Genomic DNA, 26,936 nt, shown 5'->3' on the forward strand with positions numbered 1-26,936 from the left:
ACGCCCGCATGCTCTCTCTCTCTCTCTCTCTCTCTCTCTCTCTCTTTCTCATTTTCTGACAAAAGCTGTGGCTGAAAATTTAGTTGTGAGAGTGTGATTGTCTTTTTTTATGTGCCTATTTGCAGCTCAGCAATCATCTTTAAGGTGATTTGTTATGTATCCTCATTATTATTAATTCTCAGAGTATTTGAACAAGTTATGTGTTGCATGGATTGATCACCATCATCTCATTTCGTCAACATGCTATCCATGGCTCATGAATAGCTGGCCACACAAGTGGATTTCCGTGACAGGCCAGAACCACAGGCCATTTCTGCAGGTATCTGAAATGGATCGGACCTGGCAATCTGAAGCCATTCGGTTCCCACTAATATGCAGGTCCTGCTCGTCAGATCTAGTCTCATCAAATTGCCCACAGGTCGGGCGTGTTTGTGTGTGGCGTAATGCAGCAGATTTTCATAGTTTATCAGTGGGCCCAGGACTGCAGTGTTCCTCAGTAGGCTAGAGGCCATGGGCGATGGACTTCAGGAATTGCAACTGTCTCACCACAAGTATGTTGTACAGTGTGGCATTTTATAGACATTTTGTCAGTTAAAAGGTGGTTTATATGTTAGAAAGTATGGACAATAATAAGAAGAAAATTGTCAGTTGCTGACAGTTTGTACGCTATGTACATATATATTTCTCAGAACAAAAATCACAAAATCCTGTAAAATAATAGATATAACACAGTGGGTAATAACCAACAATAATGAACATAGTAGAACCAACATTTTATTGGTGATCACCTACAGCATTGGTTTACACAATTCTTCCTCACCTTATACAGTTCTTTCAAGAGGCCTACTTTTTCTGAGGTTATTTTTGAAATCAGTGGCGGTATTCTAAATCACTTTGCAACTCCAAGGAAATGTGTATTTTTGTCACCAAATGTGTTCCGTTTTATTGAAATAAAATAGTATTAGTGATCTTAAGGAAACATCTATACCATTTGGCTTGTTTTCTCCATCTAAAAACAGTTCATTACAAATGATGTTGATGTTAGTACTTCAGATTTTTGCTCACATCAGGAAACGCCATGTGCTTGAAAGTTTTTTCCTTTAGATATTTCCTCATTGCGCTATTGTTCCTTGAACCGTAGCTGCAAAGATAGATTATCAACTTATGTCTCAACTTATCCTTGAGATCTTAAAATTTGTCAGGGAATAATTCTAAGACTTGTCTGTAAATCAAGGAATTTCACTTGGGGAAACTTGTGGCAACCCTGACAACATACTGCCCATCAGTGTAGCAATTTCCTTCATATTGCATATATACATCCCATTACCATCAAGATCACTGGATGTCCACATGTAAAACATAAAATATTATGTACAGACATAAACATAACTATATTGCACCAGTTGCAAGTGTTTGTGTTCACCACCTGCTGACAACTGAGATACTAGCTGGGGGTGAACATGAACACGTGTAGTCGGCACAATATAGTTATGTTTATATTTGTACATAATACTTTTATATTTGATGTGCTGATGTGTTGTGATCTTCGAGTAGTGGGAAGTGCATATGCAAAGTGAAACAACTTGTAACATTGATGGACAATATGTTGTAAACTTTTTAAAACATAAGGTCAGTGATGACAGCATAGCTCTCTTGAAATCAGTTATCCAATAAAATGCTTTTTTAGTAATCTTGGCTTGTGAAGTTTCTTCATTTTCCATAGTTAGCATTATTGTTTTTCATTGGGAATGTACTGAAACAAGAAACAAATACGCAAAAGGATCAGTACAAACAATTGCAAATGCAAGAACTGTAATGCAAACTACACTTGGGATAAATCATCCACTGACTGTTACTTATTTGCGGACAAATCAAATGGCTGGTCAATTTTTTTACTGAGCTGCTTTCTGTCACCTGTCATGTTATGTGCAACACACTACACTATTACGTAATGTGGCTTCAAATTAAATATCCCAATTTTAATTACTTACACTATGTAATATTTGATAAAAGGGCAAAATGAGTCTCAAAAAGGTACAGTTAATGGTTGGCTTCCCCCTCTACAGAAATAGGATCAGTTTGCTGAGCTGTCTAAACGTTAAAACAAGGATTGACATGTAGAGCAAATGAGTGGTACCCATCATACACCACATAGTATTTCACAGATGTGTGCAATAATAATAATAATAATAATAATAATAATACTTCATTCTCTCAGATCTCATCCTTCTTTCTTCATCGGAAATCACCCTTCCTATTGTCTGTTTGTTGATTCTCGTTTGCAGTTTGGTTTGTTTGTCTGTGAATTTCCTGATTTTGTCAGTTTTGTTTCTTAGGTCTTCCAGTGTAATCTGTAGCTCATCCATATCTTCCTTGATTTCTGTAATCCACTTAATGTTGCACTTACTATTCCACAATTTTTCTATTATTCTCCTGATGATTCTGTTCTCTGGTGTTCTGATTAGATGTCCGAAATATGAAATGTACTCATTACCAGTTCTTTTTCCTTGCAGACTGTTTCATTTGTAGCTACTCTCCAGTGTCTATCTTTCAGTATGATTTGTTGATGTACTTTCTGATGATTCTTCTCTCTATTTTGAGTATTTTGTCTATTTGTGCAGCGTTAGTTGTTTTGAAGATGGTTTCACTTGCATACGTTATTTCTGGTTGAGTGGCTGTTTTTTAGTGTTTTAATTTTGTTGCTATTGACAGGCTCTTTTTGTTGTAGGTGTTCTTGGTGATATATTATGCTCTAGTCAATTTGTTTATTCTGTTATGCCATGTTGGCTTTTCATTGAGGTTACATGTTACGATTTCTCTCAGATATTTAAATTTATCTACAATATTGATTTCTTGGTTTCTCATGACAATTTTGTTTATGAGTGGTGGGTCAGTTAACAGGATGACTGTTTTTTCAAAGGATATTCCAAGACCAATTTTCTGTGCTATTTCCTGTAGTGAGATAACTTGGTGTTTGGTTTCCTGAATACTGTTGGACAAGAGAGCAAGGTCATCAGCAAATCCTAGACAATTTAAACTTATGTTGTCTTTGGGCCTTCCAGTTCGGATGTTCTTTGGATTAGTCTTGTGCCATTCCCTCATTATGTATTCTAAAGCACAGTTGAACAGCAGGGGTGCCAAGCAATCTCCTTGTCTTAAACCTGTTTTTATGATGAGAGATTTCTCCCCTGAACTTGACTTGATACAGTGTTGGTTAAGGTGCGTTCTATCAAACTGGTTAATTTTGTATGAAGCTCAAAATTTCTTGAGATTTTTAACATTGAAGATCTATAGATACAGTCATATGCCTTTTTAAAGTCCACGGAGGTTATCACAAGAGGTTTATTTCATTTCTTGTAATATGTTGTGGCTAATTTTAAAGTGATGATCTGTTCTGCACAGCTTCTCCAAGGTCTGAAGCCTCCTTGGTATTCACCTAATTCTTCCTCTAGTTGTTCTTTGATCCTCTTGTATAGGATTCTGGAGAAAATCTTGTATGTGCAGTCTAAGAGAGAGATACCTCTGTAATAATCTGGGTTGCTTTTATCTCCTTTTTTGTGGAGTGGGTGGATTATGGCTGTGGTGCAATGTTTGGGGAATTTTTCTGTTATCCAGATTTTTGTTACGGCTATGTGTAAGGATGTTTGAACTGTATCGGTGGCATATTTCCACATTTCTGCAAAAACTTGATCTTCTCTGCATGCATTATAATTTTTCATCTCTCTGAGTGCTGTTTCCACCTCTTGGATTGTTGGAGGATTTATGAGATCGGGTAGAGTCTTGATGGGTGTGTCTGTGTTAATTGCTAAAAGTTCCTGGGGTTCTTCACAATTCAGAAGTTTACTAAATGCTTTTTCCATGATTATGACATTTTACTTGTCATTGTGTGCCATTATTCCCTCTTCCCTTTTCAGCATTAACGTGGGAGGGGCAAATTTTTGTAATTGTCTTCCTAGCATTTTGTAAAAGTCTCTGGAATTGGTTTTGTGATAATTTTCTTCTATTGAATGGATTAGATCTTTCTGTGATTGTCTCTTGGTTTGCCTGATAATTCGTGTTAACTTTTTCCTGATATTTTTGAGGTTGATTGCATTTTATTCTGTTTTGTGTGTTTGAAATTTTAACCATTCTGAGTTTGTCTTTTTACGTGGGTTCAAGTGGGTTCAATGGGGCTAAATTTTCTGCAACAAGCAGAATTTGAACCAGTTCTTCTAAATTATCTGTCAGTTTTATGTTTTGTGTGACTTCTCTATATTTATCATTTCTAATTAATTGGAGGGGCTCAAAGTTCCTCTTTCGTTTATTGCACTTCGGTTTCTTTTTTAGTGGTGTGGACTTAATTTTGATTTTGACAATGTAATGATCTGAACCTGTATCTACCCCTCTTAATACTTTAACATTGTAGATTTCTCTGTGGAAGAATATGTCCATAAATACACGATCCAGCTGCCATACTCCTTTTCTCCAATCAGGATGTTTCTAAGTTTTAAGTTTGTTTGGCCTCCTTTGAAGTATGTCGACTTTGAGATCAGTGTGTGTTCCCTACAGAGTTCAACAAGTCTTCGACCATTCTTATTTGTTTGTTTATGTGGAGCCCAGTTCCCAATGATATCCCGGTATTTCCTTTCTCTTCCGAGTTGGGCATTGAAGTCCCCTAACAGGATCTTAACATTGTTAATTTTTTACTTGGTTTAATGTTTGGTCAAGGAGATCCCAAAACTTTTCTACTTCGTTCCTAGTCTTTGTTAGAGAATTCTTCTCATTAGTAGGGGCATGGGCATTAATGATGGTATAAATTTTGTTGGATGCTTTTCAACTCAAAGTTGCAATTCTAGGGGAGATGGCTTGAAAATCTATAATCAAATCTATTATTTTCACCTTGACTATAAACACAGTTCCAAATTGGGGACATTCTTTCATAACCCTCATTCCATTGTAAATTGTGTAACCTTGTGATTCGAATGGTTCTTCTGTAGTATTTCTCATTTCATGGAGTCCTGCTACTAAAATTTTCTGTTTATCACATTCATCTGTCAAATTTTTTAGTTTTCCTGCTTTAATTAGAGAATTTATATTATGAGTTGCAATATAGTTGATCTGTTCTTGTTTGATCCTGTTCTTATGAACTGGCATAAGAATGGGTGGTTGCCAATGCTCTGACTCATTGAAGCTTTCTAGGTGGCTACCCACCTTCTTTCCTTCTCCAGCTTTCTTTGGCAGGACAGTGGAAATTTTTTCCTATAAGACCTTTCCATGGTTGACTTTCGAAGGTAGTTAACCTTGGATGGAGTGAGCTCCAATTAACAACTATGGTTGTTAACCACAGAGGCACAACCCTAGATGTTCATAATAATAATAATAATAATAATAATAATAATAATAATAATAATAATGTTCTGCCAGTCGTAAAAGGCGATGAAAAGAACAAACCACTAATAGGGCTAACCCCTCTTTTAGTGTGATTAGTTGGTTCAGGACAGAACTAAAGAAGCCTCAGATACCCAGATACGCAGAATTAAAATTTTTAACAGAACAACGACTAGCTGATCAGATCCGTGTAATAATCAAAAATAACAGGATACCCCAGTCAGAATTAGAAAACATCAAACAAGAAGTACAACAAATACTGGAACAAAATAATGTGCAATCAGAAGAAGAAGAAAATACAGTAATGGATTCAAACATCCCAGAGCAAACAAACAAAGAACAACACGCATCAATTAAACAATCAGAGCAAAACGAAATCTTAAGGCAGCCACCAGAACAAGCACAAATAGAACACGAAGTGATACACATGTTAGATATAGAAGAAAAATTTCAGCTGACATATATAGAATACAAAGACACAAATACAGACATTAGACCATTCTTGCATAGACCTCCAAATAACCCACAAGTCGAAACAACAATAAAAACTATCAACACAATCATACACAACAAAATAAATGAAAACACAACTATGGAAGAGTTACAACTACTGGTTTATATAGGAGCACTTACTACACTAAATATACACACTAGGCAGAGATCAGAACCAACCAACACACAGAAGAAACCCACAAAACCAGCATGGCAACACAGGCTACAGATCAGAATAGAAAAACTGAGAAAGGACATCGGACAGCTAATGCAATTTATAAGAAATGAAATGTCAGAAAAAAAAACGAAAAAGGTTAGGTAAAATCTCACAACAAGAAGCGATAGAGCAATTAGATGAAAAGAAACAGAAATTACAAGCGTTGGCCAAATGACTTAGAAGATACAAAAAAAGTGAAAATAGAAGGAAACAAAACCAAACATTCAACACAAACCAAAAGAAATTTTACCAGACAATAGATAACACACACATTAAAATAGACAATACACCAAACAAAACAGACATGGAACACTTCTGGAGCAACATATGGTCAAACCTGGTACAACATAACAGGCATGCACGGTGGATACAAGCAGAAACAGTCTCATACAAGATGACACCACAAATGCCTGAAGTGATAATTTTGCAACATGAAGTCACCCAAGCAATTAATTCTACTCACAATTGGAGAGCCCCTGGAAAAGATAAAATAGCAAATTTCTGGCTAAAGAAGTTCACCTCAACACATTCACATCTAACTAAATTATTTAACAGTTACATTGCAGACCCATACACATTCCCTGATACACTTACGCATGGAATAACTTATCTGAAACCTAAAGATCAAGCAGACACAGCAAACCCAGCTAAATATCGCCCCATAACATGCCTACCAACAATCTACAAAATATTAACTTCAGTCATTACACAGAAATTAATGACACATACAACACAGAACAAAATTATAAATGAAGAACAAAAAGGCTGTTGCAAAGGAGCATGAGGATGTAAAGAGCAACTGATAATAGATGCAGAGGTGACATATCAAGCTAAAACTAAACAAAGGTCGCTGCACTACGCATACATTGATTACCAAAAAGCTTTTGATAGTGTACCCCACTCATGGTTACTACAGATATTGGAAATATTCAAAGTAGATCCTAAATTGATACAGTTTCTAAACATAGTTATGAAAAACTGGAAAACCACACTTAATATTCAAACAAATTCAGATAACATCACATCACAGCCAATACAGATTAAGCGTGGAATATACCAAGGAGACTCATTAAGTCCTTTCTGGTTCTGCCTTGCTCTGAACCCACTATCCAACATGCTAAATAATACAAATTATGGATACAATATTACTGGAACATACCCACACAAAATCACACATTTGCTATACATGGATGATCTAAAACTACTGGCAGCAACAAATCAACAACTCAACCAATTACTAAAGATAACAGAAGGATTCAGCAATGATATAAGTATGGCTTTTGGAACAGACAAATGTAAGAAAAATAGCATAGTCAAGGGAAAACACACTAAACAAGAAGATTACATATTGGATAGCCACAGCAACTGCATAGAAGCGATGGAAAAAACAGATGCCTATAAATATCTAGGGTACAGACAAAAAATAGGAATAGATAATACAAATATTAAAGAAGAACTAAAAGAAAAATATAGACAAAGACTAACAAAAATACTGAAAACAGAATTGACAGCAAGAAACAAGACAAAAGCTATAAATACTTACGCTATACCAATATTGACCTACTCATTTGGAGTAATGAAATGGAGTAACACAGACCTAGAAGCACTCAATACACTTACAGGATCACAATGCCACAAATATAGAATACATCACATACATTCAGCAACAGAAAGATTCACATTAATCAGAAAGGAAGGAGGAAGGGGATTTATCGATATAAAAAACCTACATTATGGACAGGTAGACAATTTAAGAAAATTCTTTCTAGAACGAGCAGAAACTAGTAAAATACACAAAGCAATTACTCATATAAATACATCGGCTACACCACTGCAATTTCATAACCACTTCTACAACCCTTTAGATCACATAACATCAACAGATACGAAGAAAGTAAATTGGAAAAAGAAAACACTACATGGCAAGCACCCGTATCATCTAACACAGCCACACATTGATCAAGACGCATCCAACACATTGCTAAGAAAAGGCAATATATGCAGTGAGACGGAAGGATTCATGATTGCAATACAGGATCAAACAATAAACACCAGATATTACAGCAAGCATATTATTGAAGATCCCAATACCACAACAGATAAATGCAGACTTTGCAAACAACAAATAGAAACAGTTAATCACATCACAAGCGGATGTACAATACTAGCAAATACAGAATACCCCAGAAGACATGACAATGTAGCAAAAATAATACATCAACAGATTGCCTTACTACATAAACTTATAAAACAACACGTTCCCACAAACAAGTATGCACCACAAAGTGTACTGGAGAATGATGAATTCAAATTATACTGGAACAGAACCATTATAACAGATAAAACACCACCACATAACAAACCTGACATCATACTCACCAATAAAAAGAAGAAATTAACACAAATAATCGAAATATCCATACCCAATACAACAAATATACAGAAGAAAACAGGAGAAAAAATTGAAAAATACACCCAACTGGCTGAGGAAGTCAAGGATATGTGGCATCAGGATAAAGTTGACATTATACCAATTATACTATCAACTACAGGAGTCATACCACACAATATCCACCAGTACATGAATGCAATACAGCTACATCCAAACTTATATATACAACTACAGAAATCTGTAATTATTGATACATGTTCAATTACCCGAAAGTTCCTAAATGCAATATAACACATACCATACAGTTAAAAGGAAGTGACGCTTAATCAAGGCCCGCGTCACTTTCCATGTTTGACCAGACATAACGTCTGAGAAAAGAAAGAAATAATAATTACAATAACAATAAAAATCAAATAGATAAAATTTTTAATATAGTAATAGTAATGTGTTTCCATCATTGGTTAGTACATCCCTTTAGCGTAATTTAAAAGCAACTGAATTTCGGAGGAATACAGCATTTCAAAAATATTCTTGTGAAAATTTGGGAAATGCAAGTGGCATGCAATTGATTTAAGAAATATTTTCTTTTGTTATTATTATTATTATTATTATTATTATTATTAAAGAGTTTGGCCAATTCTACAACTCTTAGATCCTAAGACTATGGTACAATCTTTTTCATCTTATCTTCCAGAACTTCTTCGTGCATTGCCTTATGAGCTTCTCCTGTTCATTTGACATCACTCTCCCATGTTGTGGTTCTTGTTGTTAGAATTGGAAATTTTGTAGTATTGATCAGAAGCTGGAAATTTTCCCTGCCCTCTATGGTGCCTTCTTGACGTTATGTCTACTCAGATCCATTATTGTCTCTCCCAGCCATCCTGTGGAATTTTTTAATTTGGAAATGAAATTGAAAATTTTCTTGGTTAGCCTGTTGTTATTTATTCTGTGAAGATGGCCATAAAACTTTAATCTCCTCTTCCTTATAGTGTATGTGATTGTATCTGTGTTTTTGTATAAATCATTGCTCTTCTTGTGCAGTTGTTATCTTTGTTCTTTTGTGGTCCTAAAATTTTTTCTGTGTTTTTTTTTCTGCGTTTTCGGGTTGAATTTGTTCACTTCTTTTATTCAGTGGAAGCCATTCAGATCCGTACAGTGCTTCTGATTTAATTAAGTTTACAGAATGCTTAATTTCTGCATGGAGCAATAATGATCTTTTATTATAATGGTTTTAGGTGACATTGCTAATTCAATTGTCTTGAGTCTTTCCTACATTTGTGGTGTTACCTAATCTGTTTGATTGTATACATTCTCCTAAATCCTTAAACTTAATAGCTCTTTTGATGTTTTGTGTTGTGTTTTTGTATATTGTTCTCTGTTGTGCTTATGTTCAATGTATTTTCTCATGTGATATTTGTAATCCAGTTTTACCTGCAATTTTGCGAATTGTTTCTGTCATTGTATTATCATCTGTTTTGCCCTCAGAAAGTATTGCAATATCACCAGCAAAAGTGAGATATTTCAACTTGAATCTTCCTCTTCTTTGTCCCAGATGAATACCATCAGTGTTTTTCTCTTTTAGTTCTGTATCTCACACTCAAATGATCTTGCCTAATACCAGATTGAAGAGAATCAGCAAGAGACCTGCCAAATTCCTGTGCTAGTTCTGAAGGATTCAGAAACTTCTCCTAGGAATTTAGCTTCTAAATTTTTGTGTGTGAGTGTCTGTTCAACTCACTCACTGATGAGTTTTCTGATGCTTGCTTCTTCCAGCTGATTGCCAACTGTCAGTCTGTGGGGTTGTAGGCTTTTTTGAGGTCAGTGAAAGTAAAGACTGCGTTAAGGTTCTATATTTTTCTGATCATGAGGCTTGTTTTCAAGTTAAGCATTTGCTCTGGGCATGATTTACTTTTTCTGAACCCCACTTGGTACTTGTCAATTGGGTATTGTGCTTGGTTTTCTGTATTTTTAATAGTATTAGGTACAATTTTGTCGGTGACTGGAAGTAGAGATATGCCTTGGTAATTAGTATCTGTCTGTCTCCTTTTTTATGTAGTGGATGGATTATGACTTGTTTCCATTCATCTGGTATTCTTCCCTTCTACTAGCAGTCTTTAATAGTTTCATAAATGGTTTCAGCTGCCTGCTTCCTTTCCAGTTTCCACATCTCATCTAATATTGCTTCTTCACATGGCCGACTTGTTTTTCAGTAGGCTAATGTATTATTCAGTGTGATTCAGTATGGTGGTTCTGAAGGTGGATTATCCTTTTGAGACTGAAAATTAGTTGTCGTGTCCATTCCTCGCAGTTTAGAAGACTCTCGAACTTGGTAGTAACTCGCAGTTGTCTTTGTTGTTGGTAATGAGTTTTCCTGTTGAATCTTCCACAATCTATGTTTCCTTCTTCTTGGTGGTTGTTATCATGTCTATCATTGCTTCTCTGATGTCAGGCCAGTTTACAATCCTCTTTGTGTGAATTTTGTGTCAATTACATGGACTATTGTAATTTTGTGTTTCAGTCTTTTTGTAGAAATTTGGCTTTTATTTCTATCTAGTAGTGGTCTGAGTCTTTGCCTAGTCCTTTTCTGACCCACGCATTCAGGTTTTCTCTATGGTTTGTTTGGTTACTGCCACGTGATTCAGCTGATATGAGTCTAATTTTGTTTTAGGAGAAGACCAGGTCTTCTTTCTCTGTGCTAATTTTCTGAAGAAGCCTGACATTAGTGTTAAATTGTCTGCAGAAGTTGATGAGCCCTTTTCCATTGTTGTTGACGTGTTTGTGCGCAGGAAAATTTCCTACTAGCCTTGTATGTCTCTTTTTTGCTGGTCTGTGCATTGAACTCTCCTATGAGTAGTTTTATGTGGAGCTTTGGTATTTTTGATGTCTCTTTTTCTAATGTTTCTCACAGTTGTTCTACTTTTTCTGTTGCCTTTGTTGGTAGATACATGTGCATTTATGATAGTACAGATGTTGTTTGCTGATCCAAATGAGAGAAGTGATGTTTGCTCAGATTGGATGTAAAATTTGGTATGGACTTTGTTAGATTCCTTTTGGCTGTGAAATTTGTTCCCCATCAATTGTTTAAGTTTCCGGGTCTTTAGTAAAGTGTATCTAGCAAATGTTTTTGTTTAGGCCGTATGTGAGAAGTTCTAGGAAGTTCTGATTCTTCCTTATGTGCTGTTCTGGGCTATGCAGAATCTGATGGTCCAGTTGCACCACTGTTTCCTGTGATTAAGGATTGTTCGCCTCCTGGAATGCTTTCCTATTCAGTGTTTACCATCATACCTTGGTTACAAGTAAATTGTAAAGAGGTGGAACGGGTGTTAATCCCTTCATGACAGGTACATCTCTGAGAAAATTGCCAGATGGGTTTTATCAGGCTCTCCAATAGTGGAACAGATGCCTTTAGCCTACCAGTCTGGTAACAAACCGTATTGATTTTTGGAGTCACCATCAACATGCAGACAGGCACACATCATGTAGCTGCTTGTCTGACATGACGTGGATTTATGTTTTCCCTGATAGGTTCTCTCTTTCACTGGATCTGCTGTAGTGAGGTCCACTCTCTCCGCCTTTACTACTGTTGAGGTATAACTGTCAGGAGAAAATGACTCGCCCACCTTCTTTGTCGTTGAGATTAATATCTTCATCTCCTCAGAATCCTCTGATATTCTTCACCTTCCCTCGCATATTGCTGACTACTTAGCTTCCTCTCACCTCTTACCAGGTGACCTGACCTGCTATTAGAATTAGACAGTCCATCTGGATCATATAAGAACTGTATTAGTGACAAGTGGGCACAACATTGACAACGTCGAAATTTACACAGTATAAATTCATCGAGTTGAGTATTCGCTATTACAAGTACTCCACATAGTACTATGATTGCGAACACACGTCTGTACAATATACCTATGTGTGTGTGTAAATGAGGGGGAATGTGGTTTCTTTTACTCCTTTCTGCTATAGAAAGTCAGTCCTTCTGTTACTTGTGTTCTTAGTGAGGTTGGGAGGGTTCTTTTGTCTTTTGGTCTTAGTTTCTCTCAAGTTCCTGTGGTTTATCGGTGTACTTGAACCTGTGAACCATGTCAGACTTTTTGTTGACATCTTGTGTGGTCATCCTGTGAATGGCCATGTTTTCCTGGCCAGTATGTTTCCTACAGGCTGTCAGGCCACAAGCCGTTTCACTGGCTAGGAAACTGAAAAATATCCTCTGTTAAACATAGTTCATAAATTTCTAGAATTCTTTGTCGTTTTTGAAATTCTTTGTTTTCCTGTTGCATTGTTCTCTGTAAATTAGCTGATAAATTTTGAAATGGATATATGTAAAAATGTAAACATGAAGACAATTGCAGTCAAAGTTACAGGTGCACCAAATAAACAACAATCATGGCAAAAAATGTACTTGCCTAAAGTCTCCTTCTTTGTGCCTGTGCAAGCCAAAAGAGCTAGAGGCAAAGAAACCCTTTGTTAATTAGCACTGAAACTTTGTTTTCATCACAGAATGTCATTTTTAAATTGTTGTTGTTGTGGTCTTCATTCCAGAGACTGGTTTGATGTAGCTCTCCATGCTACTCTATCCTGTGCAGGATTCATCATCTCCCAGTACCTACTGCAACCTACATCCTTCTGAATCTGCTTGGTGTATTCATCTCTTGGTCTCCCTCTACGATTTTTACCCTCCACGCTGCCCTCCAATACTAAATTGCTGATCCCTTGATGCCTCAGAATATGACCCACCAACCGATGCCTTCTTCTAGTCAAGTTGTGCCACAAATTTCTCTTCTCTCCAATTCTATTCAATACCTCCTCATTAGTTATGTGATCTACCCATCTAATCTTCAGTATTCTTCTTCTGTAGCTTCTATTCTCTTATTGTCCGAACTATTTATTGTCCACGTTTCACTTCCATACATAGCTACACTCCATACAAATACTTTCAGAAACGACTTTGTGACACTTAAATGTGTACTCGATATTAACAAATTTCTCTTCTTCAGAAACGCTTTCCTTGCCATTGCCAGTCTGCATTTTGTATCCTCTCTACTTCGACCATCCTCAGTTATTTTGCTCCCCAAATAGCAAAACTCATTTACTATTTTAAGCCTCTCATTTCCTAATCTAATTCCTGCAGCATCACCTGATTTAATTCGACTACATTCCATTATCCTCATTTTGCTTATGTTCATGCTTATCTTATATCCTCCTTTCAAGACACTGTCCATTCCGTTCCGCTGCTCTTCCAGGTCCTTTGCTGTCTCTGATAGAATTACAATGTCACCGGCAAACCTCAAAGTTTTTATTTCTTCTCCATGGATTTTAATTCCTAATCCCAATTTTTCTTTTGTTTCCTTTAGTGCTTGCTCAATATACAGATTGAATAACATCAGGGAGAGGCTGCAACCCTGTCTCACTCCCTTCCCAATCACTGCTTCCCTTCCATGCCCCTCAACTCTTATAACTGCCATTTGGTTTCTGTACAAATTGTAAATACCCTTTCGCTCCCTGAATTCTACCCCTGCTACCTTCAGAATTTTGAAAGAGAGTATTCCAGTCAACATTGTCAAAAGCTTTCTCTAAGTCTACAAATGCTAGAAATGTAGGTTTTCCTTTCCTTAACCTATTTTCTAAGATAAGTCGTAGGGTCAGTATTGCCTCACGTGTTCTAACATTTCTTTGGAATCCAAACTGATTTTCCCTGAGGTTGGCTTCTACCAGTTTTTCCATTCATCTGTAAAGAATTCGTGTTAGTATTTTGCAGCTGTGACTTATGAAACTGATAGTTCGATAATTTTCACATCTGTCAACACCTGCTTTCTTTGGGATTGTAATTATTATATTCTTCTTGAAGTCTGAGGGTATTTTGCCCGTATCATACATCTTGCTCACTAGATGGTAGAGTTTTGTTAGGCCTGGCTCTCCCAAGGCTGTCATTAGTTCTAATGTGATGTTGTCTACTCCCGGGGCCTTGTTTCAACTTATGTCTTTCAGTGCTCTGTCAGACTCTTCACGCAGTAACATATCTCCTATTTCATCTTCATCTACATTCTCTTCCATTTCTATAATATTGTCCACAAGAACATCGCCCTTGTATAGACCCTCTATATACTCCTTCCACTTTTCTGCTTTCCCTTCTTTGCTTAGAACTGGGTTTCCATCTGAGCTCTTGATATTCATACAAGTGGTTCTCTTTTCTCCAAAGGTCTAATTAATTTTCCTGTAGGCAGTATCTATCTTACCCCTAGTGAGATAAGCCTCTACATCCTTATATTTGTCCTCTAGCCTTGCCTGCTTAGCCATTTTGCACTTCCTGTCGATCTCATTTTTGAGACGTTTGTATTCATTTTTGCCTGCTTCATTTACTGCATTTTTATATTTTCTCCTTTCATCAGTTAAATTCAATATTTCTTCTGTCACCCGAGTATTTCTACTAGCCCTCGTCTTTTTACCTACTTGATCCTCTGCTGCCTTCACTACTTCATCCCTCAAAGCTACCCATTCTTCTTCTACTGCATTTTTCTTTCCCCCATTCTTGTCAATTGTTCCCTTATGCTCTCCCTGAAACTCAGTACAACCTCTGGTTTAGTCAGTTTATCCAGGTCCTATTGTGAGGCGGCGGTTAGAAAATTTACTGTTGTATAAATGTTTGAATGTTGAAACACTTCCCGGCCGATGCACCATATGTGGGGCGGTGGGTGGTTGAATTAATTGTTATATAAGTGTTCCTATTATTTATGCTGTTGTTTTGCCGTTCTCAGCACTGGCTCTCTAACTACAATATTGGCAACCAGAAAGTGATTAGCAAAACGTGAAGCCTGTAATTAGAATTCCTAGTGCCCACTTCATCTGAGAAACACACTTATAGCTGCAGCTTATAGCTCTGAGGAATTAGGAGATTGTCTGGGATTCATAATCAAAAACGATCGTGAAAAAAACTCTCTCTGTATTCTGAAAGTCACAGATGAAAAAAAAAAAAAGAATCCACACAATCTGGCTAACAGAGCAGTTCAGAGTCTAATGCGCTGATGCAACTATAACTGTCCAAATTAAATGTTTAAATGAATGCTCGCCATAATTTGATGATAATGTTCATCAAATGCCACGCTAAATAATGGTAGAATGTTTGTCCCGCAACGGCACGTGAAAATACGACATACGCAAACTGAAGATCGATCATTAAAGTCATCCCAGAATTAACACTTCACTCAAAAAAGATTTCATGGTTACGCGTATCCCGAGTAACTTAATACGGCATCCGAGGCTGTTTATAGCAATTATACCGACGCGACGCGGCTCCCGACACAGATGGTGTGCTATTCAGCGTCTGGAGAGAACTGGGGCCTAGCTTCCTCGCGCAGCGTTCTTATATATAAAGCCGCGGTGCGGACAGCTAAGGGAATGCCTGATCAAATCGGCTCTCCCGACTAGCCGCTGGGCTAGTAATGCACCACATTAAGTTATTGAATAAATCATAGCTTCTTTTGCTGATGGCCGATGAAGCTCTCAATTGAAATGTGCATTCAACACACAGGTAAGTAATCATAATAAAAGTTTGACGTGGCTAAGTTAAATATTTTGGGTGAAAGAATTAATTTAATTACACTGCACGCAGTAGACGAGCTCTGAACTTGCCCTTTGGAGATACGCTATAGTTTTATAGTTATTCAAATGAAACTTCTCACATCTTTATGGTTATAGCGGATCTCCATTCTATTTAAATATAAACATCCTAGCCTTATTTATTAGCCTACTTAATCTATCTTGCTTCCTTAATTTTTAAGACACAAACCAGAAAATTATGAATTTCAACTAAAATCTTAATTTGTGAGATCCAAAGTACTGTTTCTATTAAATTATTATGAAAAAGGAATCTAAATATAAATTTTTTAAGTCTCTAGCTCTTTTCTGTTGCGCCAATGATTTTTACAGAAAAAGTCCAAATTTCGAAAATGGTTAAAGTTATCGAACTGATATTCAACACATATTAATTTAGTATTACTCCTGACGTGCTAGAACCGTTTCAGGTTATTTACTTGATTTTTGAAGTATTGCGCAACATTTATGACGTCAGAGCTAATTACAGCGGACTGGCTGGCACACAATGGAAAGACTGATGTGAATTTATTACGGCGTGAGTAGGCTGCTTCCCTACACTATGTCCTTAAATTTCCACCTTTTTGCAGTTTCTTCAGTTTTAATCTACAGTTCATAATAAATAGATTGTGGTCAGAGTCCACATCTGCCCCTGGAAATGTCTTGCAATTTAAAACCTGGTTCCTGAATCTCTGTCTTACCATTATATAATCTATCTGATACCTTCCAGTATCTCCTGGCTTCTTCCATGTACACAACCTTCTTTTATGATTCTTGAACCAAGTGTTAGCTATGATTAAGTTATGCTCTGTGCAAAATTCTACCAGGCGGCTTCCTCTTTCATTTCTTCCCCCCAACCCATATTCATCTACTACGTTTCCTTCTCTTCCTTTTCCTACTGTCGAGTTCCAGTCACCCATGACTACTAAATTTTCGTCTCCCTTCACTATCTGAATAATTTCTTTTATCCCGTCATACATTTCATCAATCTCTTCATCATATGAGGAGCTAGATGGCATATAAACTTGTACTACTGTGGTAGGCGTGGGCTTCGTATCTATCTTGGCCACAGTAATGCATTCACTATGCTGTTTGTAGTAGCTTACCCACATTCCTATTTTTTTATTCATTATTAAACCTACTCCTGCATTACCCCATTTGATTTTTTATATATAACCGTGTATTCACCTGACCAGAAGTCTTGTTCCTCCTGCCACCGAACTGCACTAATTTCCACTATATCTACCTTTAACCTATCCATTTCCCTTTTTAAATTTTCTAACCTACCTGCCCGATTAAGGGATCTGACATTCCACGCTCCGATCCGTAGAACGCCAGTTTTCTTTCTCCTGATAACAACGTCCTCTTGAGTAGTCCCCGCCTGGAGATCTGAATGGGGGACTATTTTACCTCTGGAATATTTTACCCAAGAGGACGCCATCATCATTTATCCATACAGTAAAGCTGCATGCCCTCGGGAAAAATTACAGCCGTAGTTTCCCCTTGCTTTCAGCGGTTTGCAGTACCAGCACAGCAAGGCCGTTTTGGTTAGTGTTAGAAGGCCAGATCAGTCAATCATCCAGACTGTTGCCCCTGCAACTACTGAATAGGCTGCTACCCCTCTTCAGGAACCACACATTTGTCTGGCCTCTCAACAGATACCCCTCCATTGTGGTTGCACCTACGGTACAGCCATCTGTATCGCTGAGGCACGCAAGCCTCCCCACCAACGGCAAGGTCCATGGTTCATGGGGGGAGGATTTTTAAATTACTTATCATTAATATTTCTATTGTTATTTTCAATTTAGATACTGAGATGGTGATTCTGAGAAGAGGAGGAGAGATACAGAATGAGTATCCAATAAGCACGAGGAAGAAAGAAAATGTTTTGATATCAGATGGAAACTTTTCTATGTGTATACGTATTCTGTAAATCTTGATAAAAGTGCCCTAATGGTATCAGTGGGTGTTGCGTAGTTTGCTGATGTAGGTAACAACAGCGTGTGAATGCTGGGAAATAAATACAGTGAATCCTGAGTCTGTTGCTGGTAGCAATTCGGAATGCTCGTTCATAATTTCCTGTGGCTTCTTAATAATGTTACCTTGTATCTTGTTTTGTTAAGTTTAAATTTAATCACATTATAGCAGTTTTCTATGAAGTCAGAGATGAGATGTACAAGTCAATTACTGCAGTAATGAATGTATATCTTTTTTTGAGATTAATTGGTTTTACCAACCTACAAGTAGATTGTTACATTCAAACATGACCTACATCTCGGGATTTGCTATGAGTCCATCATTTGTAATAACTAGATCAGTAAAAGTAGTTATGGTTCTCTCTTAAAAACACTGAATTACCAACTTCAGCATACAATTCAAGAGCTGCCAATGCTGTAAATGCACTCTAACTGTAATCTATGATTAAAAATTTCAGTAAAACTTTCTTATAAAGTATATCATAACATTTCCATCTTACTTATAGTTGTTTTTATTTCAGGCAGTGAGTGCAGCTTATGTTATTGTGTGTTCTGGGCTGCACTCTGATGTACTGGCAAAAATGAGTGGTTGTAGTGGAGACCCACGAATAATTCCTTTCAGAGGGGAATATCTACTTCTAAAGAAAAATAAGTGCCATCTAGTGAATGGGAACATTTATCCTGTAAGTTTTATACATATTATGCATTTATCCACGTTTTGAGAATATTATATATTCCAAATGCTCAAAATACATGAAACAATACTCTTTTTTAGTCAATATTCCCTTCAGCTTCTAAAACATAGTTTCTCTTTGTTTCATAAGTACATAAAGGTATCTCAATGTTATGCTTTCAGTGATTAATAGCACATAGCCTATCATTGTTGTATTAACATGAGCACTATACTCAGGTTTTACACCAGCAAAAGGAGCAAAAAGCATTTGCTTATAAGTTCTTAATCAGCTGATATTTACTCATATGGATACACACATACAACTATGTTTTTTTTTTACTGTAACTCATCTGCTTTAAAATATGAACATAACAGTAGGCATAATTTTGCTCTATATTGTCTGATGTGAGGTACCAGCCTTTTTCTGCTGAAATCTGAATTTTGACCAAGGGCAGGATTTGTATCTTCTTCAAACAAACCATATTGAGTTTTACACTTTTGATGTGTTTTACCATTTGTATTCTTGTCCTTTGGTATTTCAGAAAATTCCCCATGATATGTTTGACATATTTATTGTGCGGTGTTTACACTAATACGGTGAATGTGTGTTACTTAGTGTGTCTGGTTTGTTAATTTTATCCATCTTCCTGTTTTATAGTATCAATAAAGTTTCCAATATATTTTTTATGCTTGAGGTCAGTTTGTTCATTCAGTTCAATTAGAAGGTTGTTGTGTTGAAACTTGGATACACAACAAAACCAAGAATGTTAGTACAACTTTATTAGACTGTCGCATATACTCCAGTTATCATAACATATGCTGAACACAATAACATAAGGCAAATGCATGCAAGCAGTAATAACATGATAACTGAGTGCGTGCCTAGTGTGGCAGGATTTAAATAGACATTTGCCCATGACGGGCTCTGTCAGAAGTTCACAGTATTGCTATTTCGTGACGCATTCTCACTGATGACAACACACTGCTAAAGCACATTACTTTCAAGTGTGTGAGCATTACTTCATTCCTCTTCGCTTGGGGAACAGCTAGGAGTCATGAGATGTCTATGGCGTCTTCCTTCATGAGGCTCTTTCTGAGGTGCTGTGCTGATACTGGAGCATATGGTCAGAAGTACTTGGGCGTGGACAGCATCACAGTCTGCCTTCTTGTGTTAACCTGTACAGTAAGATGGATGACATCTGCACAAGCTTCATGTCCACATGTCCAGGGCCCGGTTGTGGTGGTGCCCCCACAGTTCATGGCTGAGGTGGAGAAGATGGCTCCAGTGTGGATGGCGGCTACATCAGTGCTTGTAGCAATATTGGAGAAGCTGCACCAGGTTTGTCCACCGGTGATGGGGTCCCGCTCGTATGTTGTGGCAGGGACCTGGCTGCATCAGGTGATATGTCGAGTGACACAGACAGGTGTGGCGACATCGGTGTTCTGGACGGTGTTGTCCAGTCAGCCATGTGCAGGCACATCTGATTGTAATGACGTGCACAAAGGCCCTTGTTCTTGTGGATGTCGCAGAGACTGCGGTGGCCCTGGCATTGGGAGATGATGGCAGAAATCAGTTTTGGCAATAACCAAACCCGTATGCCCATACAACCACTTCAGGCCGGAAATGGGGGCACGGCTGCATGGGTCGGTGTCCATGGCTGGGACGCAGGTGGTGCAGGAATGTTGGGGGTTGATGCACGTGGAGAAGTTTGGCGGGGTTGTTGTTGCCGAATGGCATGAACCAATAGGAAGACAGAAATTGGCAAGGCAATGTTGTTCGGGGACCAATTGATGTACTTTTTCATTTGCATTTTGAATGTTCTAACAATTAACCTTTCAGCCTCACCTGTTGTATTGTGGGTGGAAGGACGGGTGAAAATTTGGTGAACCCTGTAGGTGCTGGAGAAGAAGACAAACTCTTGCGACACAAACTGAGGGCTGTTATCAGCACTAGAGATATCAAATTCGAGATAGACAATAGAAGGCTGAAACAAGTGGCACTTCTCCAAATTGCACTTTAAGCTGGCGGCCTGTAACACCAATAAAAGCATACATAAGTTGTTGAAATGTTCAGCAGTGGAGGAGCCGGAGACCACAATATCATCAAGATAGTTTGCGCCAGCCAGGCACAGACCTCATGAGTTGTTCGAGAAACTGTTGTAAAATTGCTTGGGTGCTGGCCACGCCAAATGCTATTGATACAAGGCAATCTTGTGTTAATGACCAAGAGCCATTGAGAGTAAGCATCAAAGGGAAGCTGCAAATATACATCTGAGAGGTCGATCTTAAAACATACTGGTCACCAAGCGAGCGTAGCAAAAGGTTTGTAAGGTTGCGAAAAGGGACATGTGTCCATGATAGACTGAGCATTGATGGAACCTTTGAAATTGTCGCAAAGGCGTTACCGTCCTAGTGGCTTCTCGAAAATGGCTAAGGGTGTAGCCTGTATGCTGGATGTAATTGGCAGGATGACCCAGGAGGTCATGAGACAGTCGAGCTCTGCCTTGACTTGGTCACAGAGTGCCATCAGCACTGGGTGAGCCCAAAAGAAACGGTTTCTGGCCAAAGGATTCATGGTGATGTTGGCTTTGAAATTATTGGCACAACAGAAATCTGCAAAAAACAAGGCGGAAAATTCATAGCGTAATGTGTATAAGGCGCATGATGAGTGACGAGATTAATGTAATTGGAAATAATAAACCCGAAAAGATTAAAGGCGTCCGAACCAAACAAATTTTCGGTGCATACACTGTTCACCACCAGAATAGTCAGTGGTCAAATCACTGATTTACATGACTGGGACTGAGAAACTACCTAATATCAGAACGTTTTGTTTATTGTAGGTAACTAATGTTCATGACAATTGGGCTAAAGGAAAGAGGACTCAAGTCCATGTACATTTGCAAGTTGAGTAGTGACACAGCAGCACCAGTGTTGACTTGGCATATGCAAAACCTGATAAACCTTGTCATCAATAAAAAGCTTATTGGATTGCAATGGAAATTGCTGGTACAAATTTGACATCAATGTCAGTGACTGCAATAGGCTGTTGAAATTTTGCAGTACAAGCAGGAGCAATGTGGCCCATTTTGCCACACTGGTGGCAAACGGCCCACTGCTTAGAACAGTCTGACCTATCATGAGTGACAAAACACGATGGACAAGAGGGAAGCGTGGAGCAGTTACGTTGCTGTTCATTACTGGACTTACTGCGCTGCTTCTGCAGCCATGACTGCCGCAGTGAATTGAGGCAGCTGCCGTGATGTTTTGCTCGTGCGCAGAGCACTGCCATCCTATCATTCCCCTGTAAACTGTCTGAAAAACGGCAGGGGGAAGTGGAAATGGGTTGAACTTCTGCAACTTCACATCATGATTGAATTTGAGTACCTGCAGTCCTAGAAACCTCAAACGATTGTGCAATAATCAGAATGCCCGAGAGGGAGAGGTTTTCACATTGAGGGGTTCCCTCACAATTGGGGACCAACCAAATGATTGCATTGTGAACCATTTGGTCGGCGTACAACTCCTTATGTACATCAGTGACAAAGTGGCAATGATGGCTTAAACCATGAAGCTTGACTGCTCAAGTCTCATAGGACTGTTCTGGTTTCTTGTGAGACTTGTAGCACTCTACTTCAGCGGCAATGATGTGCGTCCATTGACAGTAGTATTTTGAAATGAGGGCATATACGTTATCAAAGTAGAGTGAAGACTGACCCTACACAGGGGGCCAGTTGGCAAAGGAGTTGATACACATGGGGTGACAACCAAGACAAAAAGAAAGCATGGCACAAGGTAACATCAGTCAATTCAAACGCATGAAAATGCTGGTGCAACCATTTTTTGTAAGCTTTCCATTTTTCAGCAGACTCATCGTAAGCCAGAAACAGTGGGGGATAAATGACCGAGGTAGCGACAGGCAAAACAGGAGATGCAAGGGGAGACATGGCAGGTGATGTAGAGTGAGATGGACCCAGACTGGCCAACTGGCCAAAAGAGAGGCAATTGTTTGCAGTGCCTGGGTTTGATTGTGTTGTGCTGTGGCGAACACATCCCCCCTGCTGTTGACTGAGATGCTGCAACACCACAGCAAGAACCCCTTGCTGATTAACTAGCCGGCATAAAAACTCATCAGTTGCACAGTCAGACATCGTAGAAGCGATGGAGGACCAGCCAGAGATTGAAACCCATGCAGAGAAAAATTCCACGTGTTTCATCACTTGTCTCACAACCTGGATGCACAACACAACCAAGAATGTTAATACAACTTTTTTATACTGTGGCATGTATTCCAATCACCGAACATACACTGAACGCAACAAGATAAGGCAAATGTGTGCAAGCAGTAATAACAGATGACTGATTCTGAGCGTAACATGGCAGGGTTTGAATAGGCACTCGTCCATGTTGAGCTCTATTGGAAGTTCACATTATTGCTCTTTGATGGCGTACTGTCACAGATGACAACACACTGCTACTGCACGTGGCTTACAAGTGTGTGCGTATTATTTCATATTTTGTACTTCTTAATATATCTCTATTTCTTGAGGGATGTTCATAAATCCATAAGCAAAGCACTGGAAATCCTCCATATTATGCAATCATGAGCATCCTCCATGAAATAAATATAGATTCACAAGCACACAATAACATAACATACCATTCCAGGAGGTTGACATGGAGGCTGCCAGAGCTCTTTTCTTACTATGGAAACCCCCTCATATGTATTATTTACTCCTCTACAAGAACCAGTGTCACTTTCTTTTGACACTATGTGTAGTTTGCTGTTCCCCTGTCACCACAGGCGTATGCAAGTGTTTGCCGCACGTGTTGAATTCTATCAATGTCGCAAACAGCTGCAGCAGTCGTTTCGAGTTTAGGTGGCTGAGCTTCATGGTCTCAGTCATAAGTGTCTGTTCCTTATGACTAAGTCTTATATGAACTCTAGGGGACACAATCATTCGTTCAGGTGCAGGATAAGGTGGTGCAGCAATGTGCCTTTCAATTAGAGGACCCTACGTTAGAAGAGGTCTTGAATATTGCACAGTTATTTGAAGTCTCCCACACAGTGGGCTGCCAATTAGAGGCATGGAGTTGTGTTACTACTGTTTACAGCATGCAGCACCAGCGCATGGGACATAGCATGCGGGGGAGAAGAGGAGGAAGCCACATACATTGCCTGCAGGCCAGAACAAACTTTCATTGAAGTGCATCTGATGGATAAGCCATTAACCCTACAAGTCAACAAGCGGGCCTCCTTGTCACTACTCAACTGATAGATATATTCCAGATTAGGGTTGAGCATTGGTTGGTAAGTGATACCACCTTTGCATGCAGGGTGAAAAGACAGAAGTACCTTAGAGCTGGTAAGCTAGGACACAGGGTCCTAGAGTGAAAGCCACTGGACTTTTAGAACAACAAATTATTAACAAACGAAGTTACAAAGAATTTGTCACTGAGCAACAGTCACTTTAAAAAATTTCCCCAAAGTGAAATTTGTGAAGACTACCCCTCTGCAGCAGTTACTTTTGTTAAAATTAATGTATACCAAATAATAAATAAACTTACAGGCACTAGGCCACAAACTATCATTTTCAGCTAAGAACTATGCCACTACCGCACTGTAGCAATTACTCTTTGTTAAACAACATATGCTGAATATTAAACACTTTAAAATATTAAAATATTAAGGCTTCCCTCAAGATGCTATTTACAGGCACTAGCCCACAGCAGCAATTACTCTTTCATGAAGAGAATGTATTGGACTTTAAACAGTCTTGCAGGTAGCAGTTCACTTGGAACAGTTGCCTTCAAAGAACGAACCAATGTGTACAGCCCATGCAAACTGTTCGATCATTAACAGTATATGACATACTTCGAAAAGTAGCAAAATTCAACTCCACTTACGAATGCTGCAGCCTGGGGCAGTTACTACCAATGTAGTAACAGTTTTGTACAGTCTTTATCAAATGAATTAACCACTACTAACAGATAGTAGCACATATGCTCTAACCAGAGATGCAAATTCAAATGCATTTGTGGGAGCTAACACCCAGTGGCAACTACCACCAGTTAGGAACAGTTTATGCTAGCTGTTCCAATGAACTTTGCAGCCATTAACACACTGTGACATTTATACTTTAACTTGAAAGAAATGGTCAGATGCATTGACATGTGCTAACTCACTGTTACAGTTACTTTCAGAACAGGCATTTTTATACTGGCTGTTCAAATTATATTTTGGGCTGCTTAACACACTGTGACATTTATTCTTTCATTTTAAAGAAATGTTCAAATATATTTACGTATGCTAATACACTGAGACAGTTATGCTCAGAATAGATACAGCCTTATACTGACTATTCAAATGAAATTTTCAGCCACTAACTCACAGTGACAACTTTTCTTTGATTTGCAAGAAATATTAAAATACAGTTAAGAGTGCAAACTTACTGTGGCAGTTACCCTCAAATTAGATACAGCCTTATACTGGCTGTTCAAATGAAATTTTCTGCCACTAACACACTCTGACCTCTATCCTTTAACTTGCAAGGAATGTTCGAATACACTTATGTGTGCTAACACATTGTTGCACTTGCTCATAAACCAATACAATTTTGTACTGGCTGTTGAAGTAAAATTTTTGAACACTAAACACTGTGACAGTTACTAAACTAAAATAAAGGAGACAAACCAATGAAGAACCATGGAAAGCCTCCGAACCTTGTAACCAGTTTTCAACTGGACAGTGAAAGATACAGAACTTAGTATATCATCTGCAGCCCTCAGCTCATAACAGGTTGAGCTAGGGTTCTTCCAAATCAATCAAATTGCACTTCATGACTGTGATGACCACCACTACTTCTGCTTTGTCGCTTTGCACACCAGGTTCCAGTCGAAAGCATGTTGTACTTCAAATCAGTGGGTCTTTCCTCTTGTCACTCACTCATGAAACTGCTTCCACTGCCTGTCACCAACCAACTACTGCTTGTGCCATTCACAGATGTTATCAACATGGCCTGTTTCTTAGTCAGCACGGACAAACCTGTTGATGCACATGGATACTAGGAAAGTATTGACAGCACAGTCACAGTTTCTGCACCACCACCTTCCCCCTGGGGACCAGTACTCTCTTCTACAATCACATCAGCCGCCTGTTGATTTATAAATTCCTCAAAAACTGGTTTCGGTGATTGTGGGATTCTGTAAAGCCTCCAATACACTGGTGCTTCATTTCCTCTCAGAATCCTGTGTTGTGTTACTGGTGTATCAGGTAATGGTTCTTATGGGGGAAAATCTTGCAATTCTAGCAACAGATCCTCCATCTGCATCCTAGCCATTCCCTTTAAATGCTTCAGTTTCTCACAAAATATAGTCCTCGGAGTGTCCTATGCCTCATCATAGCTAACACCTCCTTTGTGACAACCTTCGTCATCCGGAATATTTAATGTAACCAATAATGTTCCCTTAAGAAGTTAACTTCTTCGGTGCCAAAATTATTCACATTGATAGGTACCACTTTGCCATCTCTCTCTTGTATGTGTACAACATCACATTTTACCAAACAACATGCTGCATCCAATATTTCACAACCCTCAAGTGTTTCTGTTCCACTTAATATATCAACTGGTAATTCAGGCTCCACATTCACCCATAGTGTCTTCTCGATGCCTCCTGACACAGTCATGTGAATTAAGCCGTAATGTCATAGCTAATGCTTTAAATGGATTGTTTTCTACATTAAACAGTGCTCTCGGCAAATCAATATTGACAACAGTTTCCCGTAGTCAGAATGTCTTCCCATGAAGTTCCGCTACACATTGTTGAAGGTCAATTATGGCCCAATGGTGATGCACAAACTCCAGTGCTAGGATATTGCTGTAGTTCTCACTTGCATGTAACACCAATTCTACTCATTTCTTAAACATGGTTGATTCGAACAGAAAACTCACCACTACTGACCACAATGGACCTATTAAAGATTTGATAGGTGCCCCATTGCAGGCTATTAACAAAGGCATGGGCATATGGAATAGGTTCACAGATATGTGAGTGGCTTGAAGACTTTTTAAGTTATGCGACCTGTATGTTGTCCCACATGGTGAGTCTTCATCAGAGACAAGAATATCACCAGTAATGCCCCAGGAAAGTGTGATAGTACTGCTGTTGTTCTCTATATTCATAAATGCTTTGGCAGTCAGGATGGGCAGCAATCTGTGATTGTTG

The 26,936-nt window shown here is 38.5% G+C and overlaps 1 protein-coding gene across 1 annotated transcript in view; it reads left to right on the forward strand.

Moving 5' to 3' along the window:
* Positions 1–26,936, forward strand: part of LOC124619714 (L-2-hydroxyglutarate dehydrogenase, mitochondrial) — a 98,901-nt gene that overhangs the window by 30,575 nt on the left and 41,390 nt on the right. The window contains exon 4 of the mRNA XM_047146274.1: positions 18,559–18,720. Coding sequence (XP_047002230.1) covers positions 18,559–18,720 — 162 coding nt within the window. The remainder of the gene's footprint in view (positions 1–18,558; positions 18,721–26,936) is intronic.

Source organism: Schistocerca americana, chromosome 6 (assembly GCF_021461395.2).
Source record: "Schistocerca americana isolate TAMUIC-IGC-003095 chromosome 6, iqSchAmer2.1, whole genome shotgun sequence".
Classification (NCBI taxonomy): Eukaryota; Metazoa; Arthropoda; class Insecta; order Orthoptera; family Acrididae; genus Schistocerca; species Schistocerca americana.